A 23,695-nucleotide genomic window follows, 5' to 3' on the forward strand; every position below is an offset into this window, starting at 1 on the left:
TTCAAGGTCATAATAGTCTTGTTTGTGAAAGAAGGTGGCTCTTTGACAGAATATGAAGTTCAAAAATCTGTTAGAATGCCTTTCAAAGGCTGTGTTAGCAATGCACATTCGTTGAGATCAGGTGATATCAATTGCAAAGATCCCAGCAGTTGTATCATGCTTGGAGAGATTGGGATAAGGTGTCTTAAGTAATGCCTTGAAGGCAAATAGTAATAGTAGTAATAGCTAACATTTATAAGGAGCATACTATGTGCCAGGCCTTCACTTCAGCACTTTTACACATATTAATTCATTTATTTCACACAACAATTGTATAAGGTAGGTCTACTATCAATCCATTGTACAGTTGAGGAAACTGAGATACAGAGAGGTTAAGTAACTTCCCTAGGATCACACAGCTAATAAAATGGAGAGCCAGGCTTTGAACCCAGATTGTTTGGAGCCACAATTTGTGTTCTTAAGTACCACAACCTAGTGCCTCCATTGTGTGTATAAACAATGAGTAATGAGCTATTCAGCATCTTTTCATAATACCCTTTACTAAAGTTATAAGACAACATTGACATAGAATACACAGTTGTTATTTTTGGAAGCTGGGTTGTGAGTGTGCAACATGGATAGTTTCTTTAAAAATGAAAACATTTATTTTTCATCACAACTGGTCAGTTCTAGAACTTGTTGAGATTTGTTTCCATCGTTAGCAATCAACTGGAGGAAATTGTTAACAGATTTCCCAAGATATTTTAGAGATACTGATAATTTTCAAGGCAGAGCCGGAGTTATTCTCTGAAAATCTTATAATTGCATATATCCATTGTAAAGTAAGATATGTACTCTTGTCTCTGAGAAAGACCTGGAGCTCTGGAGTATTAGAAGCAAATAAATTATCTTGGAATAAATCACACATTTCTCTTTACTCTGAAACTTGTTGGAAACTATAGGTGGACTGTCAGTAGGGCATCAAAGTTATAACCATAACAGTGATTTATTGGTTCAACAGCTCTTTGCTGTTTGGCTGGAGGGGAAGCCCTTTAGGTACATTTATTGCTTTAGTCATGGATTGGCTTGATTGCTGAGGATAGACACCCACTGAAGCAATAAAACATGGTAAGTGGGATAAGAGAGAACATCCTGGAGATAATATCAAGGGAAATCTCACAGAACTCAAGGCAGGAAGTAAATCAAACCTTTTGGGGACAGGATTTGGGAAATGGAGAGTTCCTAATGCTGCTAGTTTGATTGCTGTTCTGTGTTCTGAATGTGGTTGTATATTTTGTGGTTTTGGAGCAGCATTTAACAACATGGGCAGTGTCCCTGAGCATAAATGGCTAATTCTTCAAAGTAGTGTAGTATAATGAAAAGAGTCCAAGCTTTATACTCAAGCATCTCCGAGTTAGCACTTTAGTTTGGTTACTGGTAAATTACATACATTTTGTAAGTTACCTTTTTTTCACCTCAGGTTCTTCATGTGTACAATGGCACCAACCATACTCACCTTGCATGGCTGTTGTGAATATTATAAGCATGTAAAACACCTGGCATAGATACCAGGTCCATGGTGGGCTCTGAAGAATCAACCAGTTCCAAAATTATCTCAGTTCCTTTGCAATGTAAACAGATCAGAAGTCTCATTTAGGACCTCTTTTAAAGCCTAACTTACCACATGCAATGCTGGAGTAATTGGTATGATGTTGTCTGCTTTATGCTTGTCTACTGGCTTAGAAGACCAAGAATGAAAGCCAAAGTCATGAACTGCTGCTACAAAGCCAGATTGTGTTGCTGCTCTCTCTTCAAGGCAAGTTTTAGTGTCAGTAGAATTCTGACCTGTCTTTTCTGGGTATATCAATGTCTGTGTCCATGTCCATGTCTATATCTATGTCTACATATTTGGCTAATATTTTGAATTTAGTGTGAAGGGAGGGCTTAGTGGAGAATTTTCTAAGGAATTGATACTATTTATAAGGCCTCAGTATGAATCATCTCCTCTTGATAGATATGGTCTATGAGGAAAATGGCATTGTTTCTTATCAAAAAGCATACCATTCCTTAAATTCTGTTTCACAAATGTGCACTGAGTACTTAATATCAGCCAGATATGGTTGTAATAGTATAAGGCCACATTGCATGAACCACTACCAGAAATTGTCTTTTTGACAATATTGGTTAGAATCTATGTCTAAAAGCTATAATTCATTTTTATACTGTAAAGGGAAAAAAAACTATGAAATATTCCTCTCCAGCAGCTCAAATGGTACCTCACCACCCACATGCAAAAGGACCAATAGCTCCTAATTTCAGGAAATTGTTTCAGGCTTTGTCTCCCACCAAATGCTCTGAACTTCCCAGTCTTCTTTGAAATAGTATGCCTACATTGTTCCTCTCTTGCATGCCCTCTGACTGACTGCTTTTTATATGTTCTTGGCTTTCTGATTTGGTCTTCTTTTCAAATGCTAAATTTAGGAGGCTAAATTTAGGACCACAAGACAAAAAACAATAGGAAACTTTTCATTCCAACTATAAGTCTTTGCTAGTTGCTGTAGATCTGGACCCAAGTTGTTTCAAGTTTTCATAATTAAGGTTTAGACCATCTGGCATATAAACCTGAGTGTGTTGTGGAGATTAGGAAAATCAAGCAGTCCTCTATGACTATCAAGGCTCAACTGCCTGTGGCCTTGGGTGTATTACTTAAAAGCTCATTTCTGTACATGTGAAATTCCTACATGTGGTTCCCAGGGTGTTCCCCAGTGGTTGAGCTGGGCTGGACTTAATTTTTAAGGTAAAGGGTGTTATACTCAGGGTGATAATGCTCAGAAAAATAATAGGGCTCTTTAGACTTCTGCTATATCCTGCTAAAAGTATGGGGTGTGCCCGGCTGGTATGGTTCAGTGGTTGAGCATTGACCTATGTACCAGGCTGCTATAAATCTTGTCTCTCTCTTTTATTGGCAATCCAATAGTATGACAACTTCTATCTTTTGGAGGGCACTTTTGAAGTTATAGCACTGTCCTGAATGGTAATTCCATCACTCTGAAGTAACTATGCTAATTAGTCCTGTTTCTCAATTTCTTTCATGCATATAATTTTCTCATATCATGATAAAATCACTTACAGCATATAGAATATAAGATAACACTTTTTAGTGGTAGTGTGAATACACCATAATATAATCAATTTCCTATTGAATATTTATTTTTCAAAATTTCCTTATCATAAATTCCTAGAAATGAAATTACTTTATTGAGGTGTATAAAAGTCTTAAAGGATTTTGCTACTTAATGCCAATTGCCCTCTATCTATTGCACTAATTTGTATTCCCACCAGCAGTGTATAAAAGTAAACTTTTCACTAAAACTTTCAATAAAGCTAGGTATCTTTATATCTTAAATTTTATTAAAAAAATCTATACTTATTATTGTAATTTGACAGTTTTCACATATTTATAGTCCATAGAATTTTTTCTTTTGTTAATTTTCTATTCCTATCCATTGCTTATTTTTTCTCATTGATTTGTGAGAATTTAACACTTTACCAGCCATACATGTTTAAAAACATTTCCCGATTTTATTTTACTTTTAATTTTGTTTGTATCATTTTTGAGCTACTGAAATGAAAAACTTTTATTAATCAGATTCATCAGTCTTTTTCTTTATGCTTCCTTCCTTTGGTCTCATGGGTTGAAAGACTTTCCCCTTGTATGCCATGTCTCAGACTCGATGAAAAACAGAGTATGTTTTATGGAATGAATAGGGGCTCTTTGCATTTACATGTTTCCTCATTTGTATATTCTAAAAACATAATTACAGTTATGGACATTTTCAGACTTGAAGAGTTCAGGCACTTAGCTATAAAGGACACAAGGTGGAATTGAGATTGTGGTTAAAACAATCACTCTTATAGGTTAAATGGTGCTCAAGTTCTTGGCTTAATCATGAGCAGTGGGGAATTTTACTATAAAATGCTGGGAGAGAAGTCTTAAATACATAGGGGATAAAATGGATCTTATGGTACCTGCTCTTATCATGAGTCTGACACCTGAATAAGATTTGTGGCTCTGACTCCTTTCTTGGGGAGCCTTGAGTGCTTCCTGTGAGAAAGTGTAAAGGAATATGGAGTCCCTTTTGCTTTTAGGTTTCTTTCTTTTTAAAAAAAAATATATTTTATTGATTTTTTACAGAGAGGAAGGGACCGGAATAGAGAGTTAGAAACATCGATGAGAGAGAAACATCGATAAAATGGATCTTATGGTACCTGCTCTTACCATGAGTCTGTCACCTGAATAAGATTTGTGGCTCTGACTCCTTTCTTGGGGAGCCTTGAGTGCTTCCTGTGAGAAAGTGTAAAGGAATATGGAGTCCCTTTTGCTTTTAGGTTTCTTATGTGCCTCTAAAATATGTCTCTTTGGGGCTGGCTGGGATTGCTGAGAGTAATGAACCTAGCTCTTTTTTCAAGGACCTGAAAGCTCAGACTGCAGAAGTTGGTTCTTTCTACAGCCTTCCATTGACCTTGCAGGTGGGACCTCTTTTCTGGGTGTGCTCTGTGGCATAACATTCAACTCAGGAACTTACAAAAGAAGCTGCCAAGTACGAGATCCTAGGTCAGAAATGTATGCAGTTACTGTTCTCTATGTAATGGGCACAGTTCTATTGCTAAAAGGTAAAAATTGTTTTTGGCCTTATTACTTTGTCTTTTTAAATATTAAAAATTATAGCTGATTGTCACATGCAAAAAATAGGTCTGTACAAAAGGCACTGAGAAGATCTTTGGACTTCTGAAGAGCAGTTATAATACAAAATGTCTGAGATAGGAAAATATTATGATAAAAGTGCTAGAAGCGAGAAGAGTCTACCGCAATCATAAGAAACTCATTCCAGATGGCAATAACCTTATTAAAAGAAGCCCTTACTTTATTAGAAAACTCTACTATTGTAGATAATTTCTTATTCTTTTGACCCAAGGGAGATGAATAAAAATTGGACACCATTGTCCATGTAATATTTCATTATAAAACCAGAAGCATTTGCTAGTTTCCTATTCAAGTTTCCATTTTCAGCAATAAATAGGCTCAATGTTTCTACATTCTTATTGATCCTCTTTCCTCCTTACCTGGCATTCTATGGAGCTTTGCTTGTGAGTGTAGTAAACTCCTGAAGACCCCAGGTTAAAAATTACTGAGCAGAGTTCCTTATCCTTTCCTAAATAGTCTCTATTTTCCATTCTAACTCCTTTCCCTAACACACACACACACACACACACACACACACACACACACACACACACACTTTGGGAGCAATACCACCGTGTGGATGGCCCATAGTCCATTAAACCTCAAACCATCCACAAGGGAACTTATGTTTCCCAGTTAGAATCTCTCCCTCCCTGCATTTGTCACTCCACCACCCATCCAAGTACCTGTACCAGATATATGGAGTCATTTTTGACTTCTCTAACTTTAACAGCCTTTAATCAAATTATCCAGCAAGTCCTATTGACTTTACCTCCTAAATATCTTTTAATTCAGCCCATTTCCCATCACCCTGACCACCACTAACTATCATCTTGGTCCAGAATGGTCTATCTCTCATCTGAATCTCCTGCTTCCAATCCATTCCTTATACGTAAGCCAGAGTGGTCTTTCTAAAATGAAGAATCAGTCATATTGCTCCCACCCACCTTCTTAAAATCCTCTAGTGACCCTGATTCTTGTATGATAAATTTACAATTTTAAACCTGGTCATTAGGCCCTCTTCGTCAGCCTCCAGCTAGTCTTTCCTGTCACATCCCTGATTCTTCCTTTGAAAGCCTTTTCATCTTCCATTAATGCCTCAAATTTACCAGTTTTCTATTGCTAATTTTGAATACTGTGTCCGTCTCCTGGGACACAGATCCTTTAGGTGTCAACTTAGGCATTTCACTTACTTGGGAGATTTTTTTCTGACCTTCAACTAGTTGTTGTCCCTGGCTGTGTGTTCTACGATGGTTTGTTTCCCCCACTATTATACTAACTTGTGGTCACTGCTTAGCTAGCAAAACCTATCTTTTTTGCTATCATTTGTTTTTGAACTTTCATTTCACCTATAACATCAGAGTAATATGTCTCTTCATCTAATTATGTTCCTAATTTTTTTCATCTCCCACAACTGATTTAGACTTCAATTTTGGGCTCAGCTTTCTTCATTTTTTAAATTGGGAAATTAATCTACAGATTAATACACATTAGGGAAGTGTGTTATTGTATCAGCTCTTCTGACCTCCCCTTAGATGGATTATATCAAGTTTTGAGTTAATTTGGGAGAATTACATAAGTAGTGTAATGGAGATATGGGCAAACCATATTTTAAGCTGCATTATTATTATTATTTTTAAAATATATTTTATTGATTTTTTACAGAGATGAAGGGAGAGAGATAGAGAGTTAGAAACATCGACCAGCTGCCTCCTGCACACTCCCTACTGGGGATGTGCCCGCAACCCAGGTACATGCCCTTGATCGGAATCGAACCTGGGACCTTTCAGTCCACAGGCCGACGCTCTATCCACTGAGCCAAACCGGTTTCGGCTAAGCTGCATTATTTTTAAGACTTAATGAAATAAATCTTTCTTCTCAACTTTTAAGTGGGAAGATTAACACTTACTACATATATAACCATAATTATTTTTTCTACTCAAGTTACAAGTTTATCAGGTGGGTGTAGATAGTTGAAGAGATGGTGGGAAGGGCTGATAAACATTTTTTGTCCCCTAGTCATTCTGAGTTGTTCTGTTGTTCTTGTGTGGCTTTGGATATTTTGACAAAGAATACCTCACAGTGTTGGTGGTTGGTCTACTCAAAGTTGGACTTTGGTGGATGAGGCCCTTCTCCAGGGATGCAGATTATCACAAAAGTAAGAGTAGCCAGGTCACGTGTTACTCCAGAGTGGATTTTCAAGCCCAGTCTAACATGGTCCACACGACTGATATGCAACCACCAGAATTCATGCTGCTCTTCCTGGTTTAAGGCTTTCTATCAATGAATTTTATTGATCTCAATCATGACTAAGCTCTTTATCATTTAGGAAAATTGTTCTCATATGAGAATAAAAATTCCAATTTGAAAAATACCAATGCCCATTATTGATCGATTCAATTTGGGATGTGGTGGAGCCCAAGCACTGGTATTTTGAAAACCTCAGCTAATTCTCACATGCAGCCAGGGTGGAGACCACTGACTAGGTCATCACAGGATGCACCTCACCTTGCTTAATATATTGGTTTATCAACCTTCTTGTCTTTATGTATAGACTTTCACCTTCATCTCAATCTCCCCATTCCAGTAAATGGCATTTCCTTCTATATTGTTTCTCAAATTAAAACCTGAGATTCCTTCTTTTTTCTCTAGTCCTCCATCCCCAACTAATCATCCATCAGGAAATACTATAGACTGAATTTTCAGTATATCCATCTAATTCTCCTTACCTCCATTGCCTTTCTCTTAACCCAGACCAACCTCTCACCTTACCTGGACCACTGAAATGTCCTAACTGGATTCCCCTATTCCAATCCTGTGTCATCTTCCACAAAGTTCTTAATTTTAAAAAATGGCCTTTAAATTTTTATTAAAATATGTTTCAAACATTTAGATAAGAATAGACCACCAATGTTATAAAATCTTAACATTGTACTTATTTGCTTCACAGTTGTTTATTTTTAAAGAAGGAAAGTTTGTGTTAACATTCAAGCCTCCTCTCTCCCTCTCCCTCTCCCTGATGCCATTTCCTCTCTTCCTCCCTGGAGGTAACCACTTATATACATTTAGAGTTTATTATTCCCATGCATGCTTTATAATTTTGCTTCATATTTGAATCCATATATAATACTTAGTGTTGTTTTTAAATATTGGTAGTATTATAAAGAGGATATCAGATTGCAGCTTGTTTGTTTCACTTAACATGGCACCTCTCCCATTCTCCCCTTTACTCTGTATGCTCTCACCACATTGACCTTTGAATTTTGGGAACTTGCTTATTTCTGCTTCAGGACCTTCACATGTATTGTGCCAGCTTCCTGGAAAGGTCTTTCTATCATTCTTTGGCCAATTCTTACTCATGATTCAAGTCACAGCTTTACTTGTTCTGTTTTCTGAGAGACCTTCCTTGATTGCCATAAAAATAGGGCCCTCAGATGAAGTCTCTCTTGGCACCTTGATCTTTTCCTCAGTATCACCACAATATATGATTATACATTTACTAGAGGCTCGGTGCCCGGAATTCATGCACAGGTGGGGTCCCTAGGCCTGGCCAGTGATCAGGGCTGATCAGGACCAGGCCTATCAGGGCCGGGCCGGAGAGGAGGTGATGGTCACCGGGCCTGGCACGGAAGGAATGGACGCCAGATGCCGACCCACCACCATCAGCGCCCTGCCACCACGTGGTTCCCTGCCTCCCCCCCCCTCCTTCCCTCGCTGCCACACTGCCACTGTGGTGGGCAAGCAGCAGGCTGATCAGGGCCTGCTGGCTGGGGGGAGGGATGGGGCATTGGAGGTTGTTTGCCAGCCCCAAGGAGGAAGCCGGCCCTTGGACACCCTGGGAAAGGACCTGCGTCTGCCGCCACCTACTCCTGGTTCCCCATCCCAGCCCAGGGCCTGCTGGCCGGGGGGAGGAACCACAGGAGATTGGCTGGCCATGGGAGGTTGGTTGTAGGAGCACACTGACCACCAGGAAGCAGCTCTTGCATTGAGCGACCAGTCGTTCCAGTCCTTCCGGTCGCTTAGGCTTTTATATATATAGATATGTCATCTACTTCACCTACTAGGTTGCAAGTTCCATGAGGGCAGGAATGATTTCTCTTTTGCTTTCTGCTCTATCTCTCAGCCCAGAGCCTGATGCATAATGGTTCTTTAGTAAATTTAAAAAAATTAATACAAATTGTTTTAACATTAATTGTTTTAATACTAATTGTTTTTCTGAAAGTATGGTTGCATGCTCATCTTGAACAGGAGATTTGGTTTGGTTTGAGTTTATGATTTCTCTTTTCAGGGCTCTCTCCTCCCTGGCTAAGGATGTAGTGTGACCTCCATAGATTCCCAGATCAGAACCAGTCCTTACATGGAGTTTTAAGGGCTCCTGACCTTGTGATATTGGGTATACCACAGACCTAGTCAACAGCCAGCCTCCTGAGGCCCTGAGTCAGATAAAATTCATAGCTCTAGATCCAGTGGTTGGCAAACTGAGGCTCACGAGCCACATGCGGCTCTTTGGCCCCTTGAGTGTGGCTCTTCCACAAAATACCACGTGCAGGCGAGCATGAACAGTCTCTTACTCTCACCTCTCCCTTTATCCCTCCCTCCTTCTTTCTCTCCCTCCCTCTCTTCCCTTTCTCTCTTTCTTACTGTTTGAAAGTAAGTTGAAGGTATTGTAACATTTCACCTCAAAATACATTTCACTTAGCATGTATGTCCTAAAAATAAGAATATTTTCTTACATAATTGCAACACCACTGTTTACCTAACATAAAGTCCATGTTCAAATTTCTCTAATTGTCCCCTCCAAGAATTGCATAACAATTTCTAATGAAGGACCACACATTTTTTTAGATTCCAAGTCTCTTCAGTCTTCTTTACACCAGCACAGCTCCCGTGGCTTTATTTTATTTTTATTTTAAATCTTTTTCATCTCTCACGATATTGACATTTTTGAGTAATCCAGGTCAGACTTCTGAATGACCAACAATCTGCGTTTTTCTTAATTTTCTTCGTGATGTTGTGTCCTTTCCTGAATCTCATCAGGAGGCACAAGATCTTCTTTTGTCTCATTAATGATGATGTTACTTGTTTAAGGTGGTGTCTACTAGGTCTCTTCATGATAAAGACATCTTTCCTTTTGAATTTAATAAGGAGTCTTTAGGGTGTCACTTTGAGATTATGTTAATATCCTGTTTAACAACAACCTTTCATCCAATGGTATTAGCCTGTATTGATGGTCCTTGCTTGCATCCATTATTATTTTGGTAGTTACAATAAATAGGTATTATATAATTTTACCATTCCTTCTACATTTTTCCGCTGACATTCTATAAAGAAGCATTTTATCTCCTTCCTCCCCACTTCACTTAAAAAAATTATTTTAAAAGTATCACTATGGGCTCAGAGGTTTGTTTTTTACAGAATCATGTGACCAAAAGTAAAGTAGTGCTTTTCTGAATATTTTTTCATAGTACTTAATATATATTTATTATGTATTTTTATATGATACTTCATAGCCAGGTGTCTATATGAAATAACACATTTTAATAAGTAACATAGTGTGGAGTACCATTAAAAACAATTGCCCCCTCCCCAATTTTGACAAGTAGTCAGGATTAAAGTTCCTCTCTTGGCTAACAATTATGGTGGTGATTTGTTTTTATTTATATCTCTTTAGTGAATTCAACATAAAGTCAAATCTGTTATTAAAAATTTGCAGGCTAAAGTTGCCCTTGATAAGGTACCTTACACAGAAATACAGGGGCAGGAAAAGTAGATTTATAGCTGTTTGAATGGGAAAAGACATGCAGGTTATGATTATTACAATAGCTTTATTAACTGTTTCACATAGTCACAACTGTAAACCTACTTTTACCCACCCTTGTACATTTCTCTCTCCTCTCTGACAGTGCATATTGCGGTTAATACTCTGTCTTATTTTTAGGATAGAAGATTCAATGATGAAATTGACAAGCTGACTGGATACAAGACAAAATCACTATTGTGCATGCCTATCCGAAGCAGTGATGGTGAGATTATTGGTGTGGCCCAAGCGATAAATAAGATTCCTGAAGGTGCTCCATTTACTGAAGATGATGAAAAAGTAAGATTTCATGCCTTTCATGACTTTCATTCTCCTTCTTGGTTACTGATTGTTATTCTCCCTGAAAAGGACAGGAATTGTGTGAATAGCTGTTGGATTAGCTCATTCATGAATCAAAGAGCCTTTTCTCATGTTAAAATGTAATGGGAGCTTTTGATATTTTACAGAATGTGGCATAATTGAAAATAATTACTTAGTCTTTTTCTTAGCTTGCTTTTCATTACAAGCCTCAGTAGTATTCTTATTATTCCCTGGTCTTTATCATCCTTATAAGTAAGCTTTTCAATCAAGGATCACACCACCACCACACATGGTCCAATGGAAAACAGGGGAGATAGAAGATTACTGTGTTTCAGAAACTCAGCTCTTTCTGTTGTATTTTTATAACAACTACAAAGAATTTTTTTCTCAGTTCTTATATAAAAACTTCAAGTAAATGAATATTAGTTGTTATTTAAAATTGCTAATACAAAGAACATAATTTTCATTCCTGAAGAGCAATTGACCCTGGTAGAAGTGATGTACTTTTTGCTCATAAATTTGAAGTTCTTTCACCAGTAGTTTATTCCCCATCTCATATTACAAGAGAGACTTTTCAGAGTTGAAGTTCTGGTTTTAAAGCTCTTACCTTCAGATGAAATAGAATCAGGTGGGATATTTTTAAAATTTGTGGTAAAAGCAAATCTCAAGTTAGTTTGTTTCAGTTTAATGACTGGCATAATCCTATTTGATTAAAAAAGACACTTTACACCCCTAGGTTCATAGAAGCACAATTTATAATAGCTAAGATTTGGAAATAGCCTAGGTGCCCATCAGTAGATGAGTGGATTAAAAAACTGTGGTTCATCTACACAATGGAATACTACGCTGCTATAAAAAAGAAGGAACTTTTACCATTTGCAACAGCATGGATGGAACTGGAGAGCATTATGCTAAGTGAAATAAGCCAGTCAGAGAAAGATAAATATCACATGATCTCACTCCTTTGTGGGATATAATGATCAACATAAACTGGTGAACAAAAATAGATCTAGAGAAAAGGTAGCACTGAGCAGACCGTCCAACCTCAGAGAAAAGGCAGGGGAAGGGGTGGGTTAGAGATCAACCAAAGGACCTGTGTGCATGCATATTAGCATAACCAATGGACACAGACACTGGGGCAGTGGGGGCTTGCCCTTGGGGGTGTGAGTGGCTGGGGGAGTGGGTTGTCAATCGGTGAAAAAGAAGACATATGTAATATTTTAAACAATAAAAATGTATAAAATTAAAGAATATATTATCTTGAAAAAAAGACACTTTATAATTTAACCTTATGGATGTGAGGTAGTTATTTGCCAATGCTAATTACTTAAGCATTAAATTAATGCAAATATCTGGTACAAAAGGTCAACATAATATATGATTATAAGGAAACAAGATTTTTAAGTGAAAAGAGTCTTTATTGAGGTCATTTCTGTAGTTGAATTTGAACAGCCCAAATCCCAGAAAAGGTTTATAAACCTGTAGAGTCTGATAGGGCCTCACACAATTTCTTACCAATTCAATAAACGATGAAAATGTGCAAGGCATGTGTGTTGGTGTCATAGGAAGCACAGATAGAAATCTCAAACGTGTTACTCCATCCTGGAGCTGCACAAGCCAGAGGCAAGTTCAGCAATGAAATGCCCAGGACATGCTATGGGTGCCTAGGAAAAGGAGGATTAGTTTCAGTTGAAGAATCTTAAAAGGCTTCTTGAAAGAGATGGCGCTTGATCTGAATTCTGAAGAAAAGATAGGCCTTCATAACACATAATCAGGTGAGAAGGTGAGGAATTTAAAAACATAAAATGTAGGTCACTGTGCAAATGTTTCCATGGAATGTAAAAATTTCCTTTTGTGCATTTTGTACTAAAGATGAGAGAGTCCTGTAATAATGTGCCCCTTATAGGGATTTAAATAGAAAGATGTGAGCTGTGTGCCTTTCCAAATAACAATCACATTCCCATGGCATCTCCCAAACATTTAGTTTATACTTAGATGTAGTCCTGCCTTCACTCTGCCCTTTTTGTTGAATCAGATCCCATTATTTTTTTAATTCTAAGTTCTGATTCCATTTATGTTAGATTTGTTTACTGGAATTTCTCAGTGGATTTATACTTATGAGCTAGGGCTTTGTGAGCTCTGCATAGACTGCGCAGGGGTTTGTACCTATCTTGAACAGCATTAATGTTTAGCTCTACCGAGTTCATGCTTGGCTAAGGACAAGCACCCTGCTTTGGGTGAGCTACTTACCGTCTGACTCTCAGTTTCTTCACCTATAAATTATGCTATCCACCATTCTACGGCATGAGAATTAAATAAGACCATAAATGACAAATACTTTTAAAAAATTTAAGAAAGGCAAGTGTAGAACATACATTTTTATTTTTGAACTGTTCTTCTATTTTTGTTATTTATCCCCAGGCAAATTATTTCTTAGATTCAACCTCATTTGAGTATTTCCTTGCTCCAAATGTATTTTTCTCCTCTGCAAGAATCTTATGTTCCCACAGTAGCATTTTATTTTCCAACCTTTCCAATTCCCTCTCCTAATTAAAAACCCTACTCTAGTCTCACTTCTCAGAAGAAGCCTTACCAGTTAGGGCAGGCAGATTGTGTTTATCTCAAATTCTGTATCTGGTTATTGTTCTTTTCTGCAAGGATTCTATATATTACTAGAGGCCTGATGCACGAAAATTTGTGCAAGAGTAGGCCTTCCTTCCCCTGGCTGCCAGCACCGGCTTCCCTCCGGGACCTGGGACCCGGGACCTGGGACCCGGGCTGGCTTCCCTTGGGCCACCCACAGGCACCTGGGACCTGGGCTGGCTTCCCTCTGGCCCCGGCTTCGTCAGGAAGGATGTCCGGAATGACATCGGAAGACATCTGGTCTAATTAGCATATTACCCTTTTATTATTATAGATAAACCAAACAGGAGTGGTGAGAAAGAAAAGTGCAAAATCTAGAAATGATTAACTGGAAAGAACAGGCTAGATACTTCTTTCAAGTAAGAGAAGGTATTGTGGCATAATGGCGGCATACAGGCCAAATAATGTGTCTACTGGGGTTGAAATTCTACCTCGGCTAGAGCCTGTGTAACTGTGGGCAAGTTATTTAGCCTCCCTGTGCTCTAATTTCCTCCTCTTAGAAGAGATGTTATAATAATAATACTTATACGGTTGTAGGGGGATTAAATGATTACAGGAAAAGGATTTGGAATAGCCTCTAGCACATAGTAAGTCCTTATAAAAGATTAGCTTTTACTGACAGTCCATTAATACATGTGAGATGTAGTCAGGTTTCAGTTTAAAAATTAGCTCTGTATAGCCCTAGCTGGCTTAGCTCAGTGGATTGAGCGTCAGACTGTGGACCAAAGGGTCCTGGACCAAATTCCGGGCAAGGACACATACCTCTGTTGTGGGCCCTCTCTTTTCCACTTTCTCTGAAAATCAATGGAAAAATATCCTTGGGTGAGGATTAAAAAACAAAAATCTCTGTATAATTTAAGTCTGTAGGTTTTATAAGCATAATCTATATGGCAGTTCCACCTTTGGAATTTCAACAATGAAATGAGAGATATACTTCTTTATAAATTCACAGTTCTCTTGTGTTATTGTTAATGCATGCACTCTCTTACTTGATTGTACAAGATTATGCTTCCACTAATTTGTATTCTACTTTTTAATGTGAAGTTATTTCTTACACATATGTACAGATCAGTGTAGTCTACTGTGCTATTTCTAGGGATTATAAAGTTTTCTTTTTTCTTTTTCTACATAGCCTAGTTTGCTTAGTCACTGTCCTATTACTGGAAATTTGGGTTGTTTCTAGTTTTTCACGAATACAAATAGCCCCTGAATGAACATCTGGAACAAATTACCTTTATCTTTTATGTTATTTCCTTGGAGTATACTCCAAAGACTGAAATTACTGAGCCAAAGGGCAAGAAAAGCTTTATAGCTCTCATTCCAAGTTACCAAATAGCTTTCAGAAATATTGATTCTATTTCCAATGGTAGCAGCACACATGTACCTCTTCTTGCAGAGTGCTGCCGTCTTCGTTCAATTCACATTTTAAAACTCAAATTACTTTTCCTTAGTCAGCCAGCAGGCTTCAGACAACCTTCTCCCACATCCACCAGTAGAAATTCCAGCAATCGTAGTTTCATTGCCACCTACAAGTAAGGAAACAAGGAAGGGAAGTGGAAGCCTGGTGCTTAGTGTTAGGTAGGGGCTTCAGATCAGATGGCCTTCAAGGCAGATTCAGTCTTCACCCTGCTTTTCTTTCTTTTTTTTTTTTTTTAATATATTTTATTGATTTTTTACAGAGAAGAAGGAAGAGGGACAGAGAGTTAGAAACATCGATGAGAGAGATTGATCAGCTGCCTCCTGCACGCCCCCTACTGGGGATGTGCCCGCAACCAAGGTACATGCCCTTGACCGGAATCGAACCTGGGACCCTTCAGTCTGCAGGCCGACGCTCTATCCACTGAGCCAAACCGGTTCGGCTACCCTGCTTTTCTTAGCTGTGACCTCGAGCAAGCTGCTCAATCCTTTTTTTAAAAAAATTCTCACCTGGGGATATGTTTATCGATTTTAGGGAGAGAGATCGAGAGAGAAATATTGATGTTAGAGAGAAACATTGATCGGTTGCCTCCCGTAAGCACCCTGACTGGAATGGAACAGGCAACCTAGGTATGTGCCCTGAACTAGAATCGAACCCACAACCTCTTGGTGGATGGGACGATGCTTCAAATAACTGAGCCACCTGGCCAGGGCACTCAATCCCTTTTTACTTTAGAACTTCCATAACAGGGTTGTTGTGAGGAGTAAAATAGATAATAGATGTAAAGTGCTTAAAGTAGTACTAATTATCATTCAATAAGCTTCATGAAATCTCACTATTTCAAAGCCAGACTTCCATTTTAATGACATTAAAATCATTATTCTCTTTAAAGTTTTTGCATAATTAGTGATAATTTAATCAGCAGTGGTTAGAGAATTGTGTGAAACATAGTCTGCCATGTGCACATGTTAATAATTTAAGTTACATCCCGACAAATTACGTGTTTGGTAATTCATGTTGTAAGTGCACCCAAAGGCAGGTCATACAGAAGAGTTGATTGGAATTTTCTGTTTCACATGGGTTTGCAGCAAATGGGCCTGTTTTTCAGTGATATGTACAAGTTAGCTGATTTAGGTGGTATGACATCCAATTAATTTGTCATTTCATTACTCCTGGGTGAATGAAGGGAGGTATCTTTTGCAGAATAAAATAATGAGACCTGGATGGGAGCAAACATTTGTTACCTATTAAGATGTATGGGCCCTCCGGATGAAACCTGGTATCTGGAAATGAGCACAGGCTCTTATCCACCTTTGCCAGGTTGCCTATCCCTGGGCCTCAAGGAGCCATTTCTTACTGTGGTGTTGCACGAAGAATATGTGCACTGCAGTTGCTTTCCAACAGTCTGACGTACAAGTAGTTGTGGGTTGAAGATGTTCTTTGGCTAATCTCTATAGGGTTTCTTTAGCCTATGGTCACCTCCCTCCAGCGCATTATTTGGAGTGTTCAGCTATCCTTCTGCTCTCCTTGCTGTCAACATGTTCAGGCATCCTGCATAGCTGGGATGCAGCCAACTGAGCTTAGCTGCCTCCGGACTGGCCACATGCCAGGAACTTGTTATGGGTGACCCTGCCCTGCCAATTGGTGTTGAGGAAAGTGAATGGATGATGCTAGTGCGTATCACAGAAGCTAGAGTCTTGTTATTTGCAACAGGTCTGAGACTCAGACAGATAATGGGGAAGATTTTATAAGCACTTGGCCTTACATTTTTAAGCTGTTCCTGACTGTGCAAAGCCCAATGTTTAGAATCCTGGTGAGATGTCAAGGCTGCAAAAGAAATTCAATTCACTTTAGTTAGGAGAACGGATGTTGAATACATCATGCTCATAGGAGTTACAATTGGTGATCCCAGAAGACTGAATGCAGCTCACAGAGATATGTGACTTGCATGGAATTTGACTGGCATAGGATTGATTTTTCTTTTAAAAAATATATATTTGTTTTGATTTCAGAGAGGAAGGGAGAGCAAGAGAGAGATAGAAACATCAATGATGAAACAGAATCATTGATTGGCTGCCTTCTGCATGCCCCACACTGGGGATAGAACCCACACCCTGGCATGTGCTCTGACTGGGAATCAAACTGTGACCTCCTGGTTCATAGAGTGATGCTCAACCATTGAGCCACACCAGCTAGGCTGATTTTTATTTTTTATTTAAAAGCCTTTAGACATGGCTACATGCTCTGGTTTTGTCATAATAACCAATACTTAAACAACTAGTCAGTTTAATAAAATCAACAAAATGGGAGTAAAGATGGACAGGTTTCTTCTGTCGTATTATGAAGAGTTAGTTTCTACACAAACGTACTTTTCGAAAAGTTGTTTTAGTAGTGTTGTGAAGGCCTGGGGGTGAGGGTGGTGGGGGTGGGGAGAGAGGGCAGGTGGAAAGGGTCAATGGGGAAAGAGAGGGGACATCTGTAATACTTTAAACAATAAAGATAAATCTTTTAAAAAAGTTGTTTAAAAAGCTTGTTATATATGTGGTAGTGGGATTACAACCACTCTCTCAGGCACATTTATGTGTTTTTCAATTATACTCCATTGTCTTTTGGATATTCAAATGCTAAATGAGTAGTGAATTAACTAATTGTAAGAAGTGGCCTATGTGTTCTTATCCCTTTTCTACCTATATTGCAATTAACTTAGATTTTCAAATCTGTTGCAATAAAATTATAATTAATAATCAGTGTTTAGCAAAAAGGTCTTAAAAGTCTCAATAGATGGCTCATGATTGTAAGTTATATTTGAACAGTAAGATTTCAGTCCTGGAAAAATTTGGATTGAATTATCCTCACTTTTAATTGCAATACTTTATCTACTTTTAAACTGTCTACTCCCCGCGTCCCATATAATCACTGTGAAACTGCAAGAGCCTCAGAGACCCATTTGTTCACGTTCTGTATGTCCACTGGCCTGTCTCTGGCCAGGAGATTCTGAAACAAGCAAGATTAACAAGAGCACTATTCCCAACACTGTATCTGTCAGAACTCAGTTCAGATGTCAGGGAGTTTTTCTGTTGGAGAAGTATTGTAGACTTCTAGTTCTGTTCTCTGGCTCTTCCCTAGGCAGAATCTAACTTCAGGGTAAGAAGGCAAGGCTGCCTGCCAGGGCCCAACTTTGGGTTAACATTCAAGAACTGGTTACCCTTCTCCTGATTTGGTTTGTGCTTCCCACTGACATACCTTTACTTATATTCTTATCTAATTGCACAAAATCCTCCTCTTCTTCACCCTCTTTCAAGGCTCAAATTAAATTCTATCATCTCAGACTTAAGTAGGACTATTCTGACAGTGATTATTATTTGTCCTTAATAGTAGTTCTTAATATTTTATAGTTTAACATTTTTTTCTGTCCCCAATGACTGTAGTTAGTTTTTGACTAACCATTCATTGAGAAAATAAATAATGACCAAATACTCAGGAATTTAAAAAAACCCATTAATACAACAATTGACAAAATGAAGGGCAATATCTACACAGTGTATTTTGTATTTCAGATGCAAATAATCCGAACTATGGCTGCAGATTTACAGGTCCCTTGCAAAAATCCTGATGTCCTCAGATGGTTGAAATGCTGGTATTTGTAATTTCCTGCTTCCTTAGCTTCTCTTTTTATGTTTCTAAGAGTTATCGAGGAAATGATACGTGTTTAGATACAGCATCCTTTCTATCTCTTTTCATATATTTGCAGAACATTGTCTAACAGTCTGCATTTAGCAGGATCATGAAATAGCAGGACCATGAACTAATGAACTTGATTAGTTATAGGACTATAACTGTTGCAATGAAAAATGGGGAAGATTTTGAGTGACCATGGATACAAACATCATTTTAAATGGCTGAATAGTGTTTTGTTATGTGGAAAAACCATGCACTCATTCACTGCTTATTGAGTTTCTACCTAGTAGGCACTACTTTGTTTGAGGTACTTTTCCAAGTACTGGGGTTAAGCTGATGAATAAGACAGACAAAAATTCCTGCTCTCTCAGAGTTTACATTCTTGCGGTGAAGACAGACAATAAACAAAGTAAATGTATAAGTAAATAACATAACTTCAAGTAGTGATTCGCTATATAATTTAAAAAATTTAGATAATCCATCATTTTTTTCTGTAGCTTTTATTCATGTTATTGTGCCTAATTAAGTCTAGGTAATATCAAAAGGGTTCGAGGTAGAATAGGATCTTTTATTAGAGAGCAAGATTTGCTCCAAAGCTCTCTCTCAAATAACTATGATAAATTGACGAACTCTTCAACTGAGTCTCTTTCTTCCTCTAAACTCCAGCTGTTCACATAAGGTGTGCTTCCTGTCCTAAGCGCTAAACTTGAAGTACAAAAAAGTGTTGTCTTTTTGTTATGTTTACATCAAATATCTTTTTGCTGCACCATCTCAGGAGTATTAAGCTGCAATCACAATGTCAATTAACTATCATCTGAACCAGGGAAGTTAAGACCTCCAGGCTTACTCAGTGCTGGACCAACAGGATACAGGGGTTTCTGGGAGGGAAAGGCCAGGGGCTGAGAGGAGTTTGGTGCATTCTGACATTCAGGGGCCATTACACCCATGGTTTTTAATTGTTGGCAGAAAATGAAATAAACTTTTAGTCAAGCCACTTCTAAAAATGCAAAAATGACCAAAGAACTGTCTTATAAATTCTATCTCTGACTTGTACAGGGCTTGGGCAAGGAAGAATGATCTGCAATCACAGCTTGGAAATAAATAAGCACTTGTTGGCAGAAAGAATTATTATTGAAGAACTAGAACAGGGTGTTGAAGATTTTTGTTTACTGGAGATTTCAAATTAAGACTGAGAACTGTCTTTTTTGAATAACTAGTTTAGTGTTGCTTCTTTTTAACTTAGAATGCTGAAATACTTGAATTGGCATTTTGAAAACTTAAATAAAATTATTTTTTATTAAAAGTGAAATTTAGTAGAATTCCAAGTATACTTGGCTATCTTTGAGTTGGGCATCTCTGTCTTTCTTGGTTTATTTTCCTTTCCTTTATTATAAGATTATTTTCTAATTATCAAAGTAATACAAGCTTATAAAAAATTTGCAAAAACTAAAATCACCCACAACCTTAACTTTCAGAGATAATGCTGTTAGTTTTTTTGGTGTATTTCTTTATCTTTATTTATTTTTACCTATAAATAAAGATATATTTCCATAATTTGCAACAGGTAGTACACGTAGTATTTTATCATGCTTTAAACAATTCTTCAAGGATGCAATTTATATGTTTATATTATATTTATCATGTAATTATGTAATAGTTTATTTATTTTATTCCTTAGTTTTTAGGTTATTTCCAAAAATCATGTTATAAAATTATAATGAATGAAATTCTTTATAAATAAATCTTGGACAACATCTTTAAGATAGCTATATTGAATTGCTGTTTGGTAGGCCAAAAATATTGGTAATTTCCGATGGTTCAAACTGATGTTTAGTATTACTGGGTCAAAGAGTTTGAAAGTTAACTTTTTATAACAGCCTTATTGACAAATATTTCACATACCATACAATTCACGCATTTAAAGTATACAGTATAATCGTTTTCAGTATATTTGTAGAGATGTATAACCATCACCACACTCAATTTTAGAACATTTAATCACCCCAAAGAAACCCCATGCCTATTAGCAGTAACTCTCCATTTGCACCCAGATCTCTCAGTCTACCCTCTATGGATTAATCTATGGGCAATTCATATAATTAGAATCATACAATATGTGGTTCTTTATAACTGGCTTTTTTTCAGTTAACATAACGTTTTCAAGATTCATCCACATTGCGGCATGTATCAGTATTACCTCATTTCCTTTTATGGCCAAATATTTCATGATATGGATCTATCACATTTTATTTATCTAATCATTAATGATGAACATTTGCCTTGTTTCCACTTCTTGACTATTTATGAATTATGCTGCTATGAACATTCACATATAAGTTTTTATGTGAACATATTTAAAAAAATTGTTTTTGTATATATACCAAGGAGTAGAATTGCTGAGTCATATGGTAACTCTAATGTTTAACCTTTTGAGGAACTGAAAATGGCTGCCCTGTTTTACTCTACTAGCAATGTATGAGTGTTCCAGTTCCTCCACATCTTTGCTAATACTTATATCTGTCTTTTTTATTACAGTCATCCTAGTAGGTATGAAGTGATTTTTCATTGTGGTTTATCAAAACCACAGTGCCTTATCCTAGTGGCTTATGATGTTGAGCATCTTTTCATGTGCTTATTGGTGAAACAATTATTTTTAAGGCTCTTGATAAATTTCATCCATTATCTCTTCAGAAAATTGTATTACTCTATAATGATAATAGCAGTATATCAACTCATTAAACCCTTACCAGCCTGAACATTATCATTTATTTTATTTTTTGTTAATCCTTGATTTTTAGAGAAAGTGGAAGAGGGGGAGAGACACAGAGAGAGAAACATCGATGTGAGAGAGACACATGGATTGGTTGCCTCCCACAGGGCCAGGGATCGAGCCTATAACTGAAGTATGTGCCCTTGACCGGAATCGAACCCGGGACCCTTCCGGGACCCTTCAGTTGAGGGCCGATGCTCTATCCACTGAGCAAAACCGACTAGGGCTTGAATATTATCACTTTTATTAGATTTCTGATTTTACGTTATTTCCACTTTTTAAAGTTATTCTGTGTGTCCATGCATTTCATAGGATTTAATTAACTATTGGTCTAAGTTAATATATTTTTTAACTAGAAAAGAAGGTTAGCAAACTGACCTAAGCCAATTTGTTTACGCATAACTACTAGACTGTTCATAATAGCTCTTAGGTACATTATAATAGCTTCCAAAAAGTTTGAAATAGTTTATAGTACATGGGAATTGACTACTTTCCTGTTTGGTTTTAATGAAAGCAGGTTTCAAACCAAATTCTGCTGCATATAAAGACATTTATTTGAACAAAAATGTATTGGAACGTTGGATCAAATTTATCGGGACATTGGATCAAATAGTTCAGAGGCTGTCCAGTAAGCTTCTTGAAGTCTAAGCTCTCTTTGTTTTAGATGATCTAAACATCCCTCAATATTTCAGAAGCAGAATTTCTTTGTTCTTGTGGTGGGCATCCGGTAACCATAATTTTTGACCTTATGGCAGGATTGGACAGCCGCAAGGTCCATCTCTAGGGTATATATTTGGAACTTGCTAGATTTTTGTGCCTTACTAATGCAAGGTTTGGGGGAGTGTCTCTAAAATTACTGCGGATACACATATCCTGCATACCACTAACTACAGTCCATATCGGATATCTGCTGTGCTGTTTAATTCCACAAGCTACTAATTCCACCAGTGAAAGTGCATTGCTAACATCGGCAAAGCCCCACACTATTGATGGCAAGTGAAGATCTCTGCAGCACTGTGATGCCACATTTGGAGTCGGGCTTCTAATTACCCCTGGGGGCAACTGTCTGCTCCTCAATGGCATATTAAACCGACTCCCTCTACATACACACAAAATTTCACATAATCGTTGCTAATGAGCTTAAAGAAAATTATGGACATCAAAAGAGCATGCAGTATTTCTTGATGTCTATTTTTCTTCTTAAACAAGAAAAGAACAGAAACTATTTATTTATTTATTTATTTATTTATTAGGAACTAAAAAAAAACTTGTTTATTGGGGGGGGCAGGAGGATACAAGCAATATAAAAATCAAAAGCTTATCTGGCTTTATTGGCTTTTCTTTCTCTTGTTCAATGGGGGTGGGATTTTATTTGTACATTTTTTTAAGGGTCCCAATCTGCTCATGAAATTCTTATACAGGGGGAAGCTGTGGGGCACATATTCCTTAAGGGACCCATTGGGAGAACTCTTATCAGGGCAAAGTAACTGCTCACTTCTGTCCCTTCTGCTTCATGTGTACTACGAAATAGTCATTGCAGGCGATGGTGAGCCCAGCGATTAGCGAAAAGAAGCTCTGGAAGCCAACTCTGCCGTCTCGGCACTGGTCCTGGTCCTTCATTATTTTGTCTACAGCCAGAGGGTCTTTTTGATTTTCCCAAAATCCAGGGAACTCCTTTTCCATGAGTACTCTTAGGTCCTCCTTTGTTAAGTAGCCTTTATCCCCAGCAAACGTATGAAACGTGAACATCATGGTTTCCATGGTGTGTTCCATTTGAGACGGCATTTTGGTGAGGTCTTGGCGGGAGGCGCGGCAGGATCGTCAGCTGCTGGGAGGCTGCTGGGACGCACGGCCAGTCGAAACCATTTATTAAGTGAGGTGCTTTGTGTACATCAAGCATGTCCAACTCACGGGCCACATGCCTCGTTTATTGGGCCCGTGTTAGCCTTTGAGTTTGACATGCTTGGTGTACATTATCTCATTTAATCCTCGACAACCTTGTGGCTAATTGTTATCACTCTCATTTTATGCATGGGAACATGGAATGGGAGAGGTTTGAAGAATGTGGACAGATCACTTGGCTTGTATGTGGCCGAGCTGGGTATTGTCTCTGCTTCTCCATCTCCTCATGGCATATGGAAATGCTTGGTGGGTGTTCAGTCCTTCCTGTGTGCCATCTTCAAGTCAGGGATTCATGCATACATAGATTGTGCTGTACCTGATGCACATGCATCGATGATTAAATATAATCTGAGATTCTAAATATTTAATAATTTGGGGGAAAGATTGTGTGACTGAGTGAAACATTATTTCTAAATTACATTGGCTTTTCAATATGTCATAAGT

General features: G+C 37.8%; 1 protein-coding gene and 1 pseudogene across 1 annotated transcript in view; one reads left to right on the forward strand and one right to left on the reverse strand.

Annotated features, from left to right (window-relative positions):
* PDE11A (phosphodiesterase 11A) overlaps positions 1-23,695 on the forward strand; it is a 270,293-nt gene that overhangs the window by 22,659 nt on the left and 223,939 nt on the right. The window contains exon 2 of the mRNA XM_006083068.3: positions 10,662-10,820. Coding sequence (XP_006083130.1) covers positions 10,662-10,820 — 159 coding nt within the window. The remainder of the gene's footprint in view (positions 1-10,661; positions 10,821-23,695) is intronic.
* LOC102436409 lies at positions 22,729-23,200 on the reverse strand (annotated as a pseudogene).

Source organism: Myotis lucifugus, unplaced genomic scaffold (assembly GCF_000147115.1).
Source record: "Myotis lucifugus unplaced genomic scaffold, Myoluc2.0 scaffold_5, whole genome shotgun sequence".
Taxonomy (NCBI): domain Eukaryota; kingdom Metazoa; phylum Chordata; class Mammalia; order Chiroptera; family Vespertilionidae; genus Myotis; species Myotis lucifugus.